We start from the raw sequence: 6,747 nt of genomic DNA on the forward strand, positions 1-6,747 counted from the left end.
ATGAGTGAAGGTGAAAGTGCCTAGGGCCCATGAAAGTGACAATGTAGCCCTCTGTCTCCCCTGCCAGCGTCCTACCCTGCTCTGGCTGGGGTGACACAGAGGCAGAGTGACACACAGGAGAACAGGGGGCTGCAAGTAGGACCCCAGGAACCAGGGCAGCCCTCACCCTCGGGCTGAGGCTAGAGAGACCATGGGGGCCGAGGGACGAGACTTCTGGGCTCTGACTGGCAGGGGCATTGCTGAGTCAGAGCACAGGCAGTCTGGAGGGTACCCCGCCCTACTGTGCCAGCTGCTACCTTCTAATGGCCACATGGGAAAGGCTAGTGCAGAGGGGCCAGGTTGGTGCCCTCAGGGAAGTCCGCTGTGTGCACAGACTGCACTTAATTCATCTCCTCCTGCTCTGATGGGGATCCCAAGTGTCTCTCTGGGTCCCTGCACTGACAGACGAGCCGGCACTGTGCCCTGAGACTAACACACTCTAACTTTGGTCTCCTTGACTCTCTCACCCTCTGAGATTCACATTCGGCCCCTATGAGGTCCTTGAACTTCCTTCTCTACCTAAATGACAGACCAACCCCTTAAAGGAGATAATGTTGTTCCCAATTACAGATAGAGAGACAGAGGCCCAGAAAGATCAATTCTCCTGCTCAGGGCCACACAGGCAGGAGAGCAATTACATTCAGATATCTAGACCCCTCAGAATTCTCTCCCTCTGCCCCACTGAGACTGACCTGGAGTGCCCTGTCCCGTCTCGGGAGCCCCCAGACTAACTCCTGAGACCTCACTGGTGGGGCTCAAGGGCAGGGTCCACAAGGACCTTGCCTGATTACAGCCCAGATTCCCTCCTTGGCACAGCAGGGGTCTGGGGGATGGAGAAGCCCCTCCTTGTCCTCACTCATTCCCTCCCTCTTCCTTACCTCTTGCTCTCCTCCACTCGCTGTGTTTGGCTTCTGTGCTGCCCCCCACTGAAGTTAGTGGCCTTCACATCTGCACAAACAATAGGAAAATATTAAGAGTCATCTCCCTGGGCCTCGTGGGCTCCTGTCCTACCCTGACCACTTTGTAAAAATCCTCAATGCCCCTTGGCTTACAGCACCACGCCCACCCCACTCCCCTCCTGCACCACCACCCTGGACGCCTCGGGCTCTTCTCTCTTCTCTCCACATCAGGCCCCGCACCTGACCCACCTGGGACGAGTGGATGAACTCTGCACAGCTCCACCACCATCACAGGCCACGTTCCCTAGAAGCAGGGCCTCAGCTGGGAAGTGAGAGGCACCTGATTTATTGAGGGGTGTTGTCAGGAGGAGGGAGGCGGAGGGGAGCAGGAGAGGGCAGAGGAAGGAGCTGAGCAGGGACGTGCTCTACCCTGAGACGAGCTTCAGCCTCACCCACAAAAGCCTGGAGCCCCTGCTTTAGGACTGAACTGAGGCAGGGGCTGGGCTTTGATGTCCCCTCATAGTCAGTCCCCATCCACAGGCTGAGGGCAGAGGGGACACAACCCCCCAGGCATCTCCTGGGAGGCTATGAAGGCAGCTGTGAAGGGGGCACCTGTGAGCCATTAGCATCTGTATTGCACATTTCAAACAGCTGGGGGACAGACGGGGGGCGGGGCAGCTGCCCAGTGAGGGGGATCTGGGCAGGGCACTCACAGCACCTGCTGCCCAGTGCCCCACCCAAGGAAACTGGCATTTCATGCCCCTGGGATATCAGATCCAATGTGGTCAAAACTGAACTGTCACCTCCCCCCACACTCATCTCATATCTACACCAGGACTCTGACCAGCCCATGATCACGTTCTCAGAACCCACCCCTCGCATTGTTCAACCTGTCAGGGGGTCAACCTTCCTCATCCCCTCTTCATTGACTCCATCCCAGTCAGCCCCACACTCTCTCAGCTTCTGGGACAACCCTCCTTCTATTCTCCCTTCCCTCCTCTCCCCTTGGCCATTGCCCTGGGGTGACACGTCCTTGCTGGGCTCCCTGATGATTCACCCCTCGTGAATACACATACACACACACACACACACACACACACACACACACACTGAAGCCAGGGTGTTGGCTAATGTGGACAAGGATCTGCTCTCCCCCTCTAAAATCATCTGGCTCGTTATTGCTCTTCCGGACCTGGGTCTGTCCATCTCTCCAGTCCCACCCTGACCCACCCCCTTGCATGTCTCCCTTGAGCACTGAACTGAGTGTCACTTCTCACTGTACCATGCCAGTCCCTCTGCTTTTCCTAAGCAGTTTTCTCCCCAGAGCACCCTCTTTCCCCCTTGCTGGGCTCAGATCCCCTCCATTGCACACCCATCACACTGTAGCCATCACATGCAAATGGAACTCACCATCCAGAGTTTTACTCTCAGGGAGGACTGACAAGCGAAGCATGCTGATGCTCTATGCCATTCATGAAAGTCTGTTGCCTGTTTTCTCAGGGGTAAGAGATCTAATGGTCAAACGGCAGACTCACCAGTCAATCACTGTAGAAGGCACTGACAAGGCCTCCATGCCTCCCTGCCTGTTATGTCTCCTTCTCAAAGGTTGCAATGGAAAAAATGTTTGCATCATCTCCTTTCTGCTATCAGTGGTCACGTATGCATGTTGAGGGCCTGGTCCCAGACAAGGGACATATGGCCAACATCCATGTAAAATGTGAAAGGACAAGACAGGGCTGAGGCTATAGGTGGATTGCCATAGAAGCAGGATGGGCAGTCACGGGAGGAAATTGGAAACAGATGTGATCAGCACAGGCCCATATCATCCTGATAAGTGATCCGTCTCTCAGGTTGGGCAGTGATGTACCAGCTATGACAAAACTGATGGGTAACATTTGCTGATTTCCATGGTGGAAATACTTCCACCAAGGCCAATTTCAAGCTACCAAGAGTTTAACAACCAGCTCAGAAAAATCCTGACCATTTAACAACTGGCTCTGGCAAGCCTGTATCCTCTGGCACAGACACAACACAGCCCCCTGGGTTTCCTCTGTAAAGTTTCCTCCCCCAACTTGGGTTGATGTAGAGTGAGAAGCATGAGGTTCCTCTAACCTGCCTGAGATCAGCCCCACCTGCTCACCAAGAGGAGACAAGCCTGACAGGTAACAAAGTAAAGGCTCTGTGAGATCCTGTCCTCTGTCCCTCTCAGAGAGGGGAATCTGTGTCTTGGTACAGGTTGGCCCACAAGCAGACCTAAGACAAGCATTTAGTGGAAGTAGTTTGTTTGGGAGGTGATTCCAGAAAGCATCAGCACGAGTGTAGAGAAGAGAGACAGGGCAGGACCTGAGTCAGAAGAGGACGTGTCAATGAACAGGTCACAGAAGTGGGCGACAGGGGCCCAAGCCAGCTGGGGACCTCAGGGGGACGTGTGACATGTCTGGGAGTGGGCCCCCCAAGGAGTGAGGAAGAGGAGGTATTTTTCCACCAGGTCCCCCCAGTGGTTGGTTGAGGCTGCTCCCTGGGTTCAAACTCCCCAATGTTTCCAGTCTGCCCCAGAGCACAGGTCAGCTAGAGAATGGGGAGTGGGCAAGACATGGACAGTGTCTGAAATACCCAGGCAAACAGATATGTGACCTGTGTGTCACTCTGTGTATCTCTCACACTCATGCAGAGCTCTTCACCCCAATGAGCAGGATGCTTCTTTTTAATGGTACAAAACATTTATATACCTTTGATCCCTAAACACAAGTTCACAGGAACTTCCCAGGTGGTCCAGTGGTTAAGAAGCCACCTTTCAATGCAGGGCACATGGCTTCGAAATCTGGTTGAGGAACTAAGAGCCCACCTGCCGTGGGGCAACTAAACCCGTGTGCCACAACTAGAGAGAAGCCCACGACAAAGAGCCTGAGCACTGCAACGATGACCCAGTGCAGACAAAAATAAAAATAAAAATGAACACAAGCTCACAACTGAAATCTGGGACCCAGCTGAAGAAACAGTGATGTGTTCAATGTCAAAGGAAAAGCAAGGAGGGTGGGCTTTCCAGAGTTAAGATTGTCAAGGGCAAGTGAAACACTATGGCCATTGTACCTGCAGGCTTAGCCCTGAGACTGAACTGCGTCTCTGTGAGTGTTTATCAAATGCCTGGCCCCTCCAGACTGTCACCTCCATGTGAGCAGGGACAGCAGCCCCACCAGCACTGCACACAGAGCAGGTCTCCTTAAGTCCCTACTGGGTGTTGGAGGAGGAGGGCAGAGGCGTGTGAAGGGCACGGGAGGGACCCGAGAATGGAGACGCTGTGCTGGACCTCTTGGCCCTGTTGCCTCTCCCCATGCCCTCCTGGAAGGAACAGGGGCCTCCCCCATGACTGTGTTTTCAGGAGTGATCTCTCTCTCTCTCTCTCTCTCTCTCTCTTTCTCTCTCTCTCTCTCTCTCTCTCTCTCACACACACACACACACACACACACACACACACACACAAAAGAGGCTACCCAGAGTTAAGGACTCAGTCCTGGTAAGTGGGAGGAGGGGAGACAAATGAAATTGAGGCCTGGAGTAAGTTGCTTTCACAAGAATTTATTTCTCAGGGTCCAGAAGTCTGAACCAGGGCAGGCAGACTCTTTGGACTTTTCCCTGGGCTGACAATTCACCCAATTAATCTGATTATTGGGACGATAATTGGGCCATACTTCTTCCAACCTCTTAGTATCTTCCTACCCAGGCTTCGCAGTCCCCCAACACTCTGGGGCTATGCAACAGGAAGAAACAAGTTACTATGGAAAATGGGCCCAGGGTAAGACCAGAATCCTCCCCACGTGGACATCCCTACTAACTGGGTGACTTCAGGAGACTTTGGGCCCCAGTTCACTTTCTGGCTGTGACCTTTGGAGCATGTGGTTGAAACCCTACACCCACAGACAGATGAGGAAACTGGGGTCCACAGATGGCAAGGGGTTTCCCAGGGTCACAAGCCCATCCCATCAAAGCTGGACGGGAGTAGGGGCTAAAGGCACATTACTCTAGTCAGTGCCTCTCAGAATTCAGCAGTAAGAATCCCCTGGAGGCCTGGTGAAAATACAAATGGCTGGGACCCAGCCCAGAGTCTGATTCAGGAGGTCTAAGTGGGGCCTGGGAATCTGCCTTTCTGTCAAGTTCCAGGGTGGGACCCCACTTAGAGAACCACTGCTCTAAGGGATGGCAGAGCCAGTCCTGGAGACCTGGGGCTTGGGTGAGGGAGGGGCCAGGTAGGAGGGCCTTTCTCTGCCCTGGAAGGGGCAGTGGGTATTTGGTCCAAAGGATGTTCCACAACCCACCCTGTTATTAGCTCCACAACACAGAATGGGCCACTCACCACAGTGCAAGTGATATCGAAGTTGTCCCTGATCTGAGCCAGGGTGACTGTCCCCACACACTCTTTCACCAGCTGTGAGGGGAGGTTCGAGTTCAACCTGAACACCCAGACCATTGCCTCCCAGTCTCAGCCCAGGGGCTGGAAATCTTCCCCGAAGACCCCTATTCAGCTCCCTGGGAAGCATCCACCAGCACTCTAAGCCTCCAGCCTCACTCCATTCTCCTTGAAGTCACACTGCTCTGGGGGCTGCTGGGTCATCCTGGGGCACCCAGTCTCCTTCACCATGAAGCTCACAGGCTTTGGGGTGTCCAGGTTCTCATCCTGCTCAAGGATCAAAGTGGGGTGACTGGGCTCAAGCTCATGCTTCCTTCTCTGATCTGTCTCCCTGCCCCTCACCTAGACGGCAGCCTCTCCAGCCCCTCCTGTGTGCCTGGCCCTGGGCTTGGTGCTGGGTGCACAGGAGAAGGGGACAGAGCCCACTCCTGGACTCATGGGCACACAGAGAGCAGGAGCGGACCTCAGACTAGCTCTGATGAGAACACCTTCCCCACGGAGGGGCTGAGGCAAGTCAGGGACCACCTGCAGGGAAACACCTTGTCACTGGAACCTCCAAGCTGAGCAGAGCCCTCCCTGGTAGGGAGACAATGAGGAACAGATGGGACTTAAAGCAGGGAAGTCACATCACAGACCGAGTGACCGCCCCCCCATCCCTGGAGCTCCCAGAAAGCCCTGGAGCCCAGGGCACCTGTTCCCACAGTAGAGATGCTAAGGCAGGAAGCTCTCATGCTAGGAGGGGACCCAGCTCTGAGGTTTCCTGGAAGAGGTGGGAGCCCACCTAGAGGGAGAAGTGCCTTCCTGACAGGAGGTAGAGCCTGAGCAGAGGGGGTGACAGCGTGGCCAGGGCTGGCGGGAGAAAGCCCCCTTCCCAGGCCCCTCCTGACTCACGGTCTTGGGAGGCAGGTCCAGCTCCAGGAGGCGGTAGAGATTAGCTTCTAAGGACCACTTGTTGAGCTGATCCAAAGCACGAAACACAGCTTCCCTGTAGCTGAGGGCCTGGGCGCTGACCGAGGGCACCACTAGTCCCAGCAGCAGTAGCCACAGTAACCACCGCCCCAGGGCGAGGCTTGCCCTCTGACTCTCCATGGTCCCCAAATCGGCCTCCTCCCAGCATGCAGGACCGTCCTTTATGCCCCTCCTGGGCCTGTTGCAATGGCCCAACCACGTGTCTTCCTGACCTGCCCCATCCCTGATCTCCTCCCCGGCTGTGAGCTGGACTTGCCTCAGCCCCTGCTGTTGCCTCACGGGATTGCTGGGCAGTGGGCGAGGGAAGCCTCCTGTGAAGTTGAAGATGGTTTCTCCATCTCCCTGACAACGTCTTGGCCTCTCCTGGGGCCCACGGGGAGTGTCATAGGCAGGGTTGCTCAAGAGCATTGAGTCCTCCAGGAGAGGGAGGACCAG

At 55.2% G+C, this 6,747-nt stretch overlaps 1 protein-coding gene across 1 annotated transcript; it reads right to left on the bottom strand.

The window, feature by feature from the left end:
• Positions 1–4,584: 4,584 nt before the first annotated feature.
• LOC308624264 (cathelicidin-5-like) lies at positions 4,585–6,439 on the bottom strand (the record flags this gene model as incomplete). The annotated part of the gene is made up of 4 exons (XM_081247356.1): positions 6,235–6,439; positions 5,503–5,613; positions 5,290–5,361; positions 4,585–4,686 (listed from the first exon to the last, which is right to left on the bottom strand). The coding sequence occupies exons 1-4, from the start codon at positions 6,430–6,432 to the stop codon at positions 4,585–4,587; spliced, it is 483 nt and encodes a 160-aa protein (XP_081103482.1). The 5' UTR covers positions 6,433–6,439.
• Positions 6,440–6,747: the final 308 nt, after the last annotated feature.

This window comes from Mesoplodon bidens, assembly GCF_964165515.1.
Source record: "Mesoplodon bidens genome assembly, chromosome: 10".
In the NCBI taxonomy this organism is placed as follows: Eukaryota; Metazoa; Chordata; class Mammalia; order Artiodactyla; family Ziphiidae; genus Mesoplodon; species Mesoplodon bidens.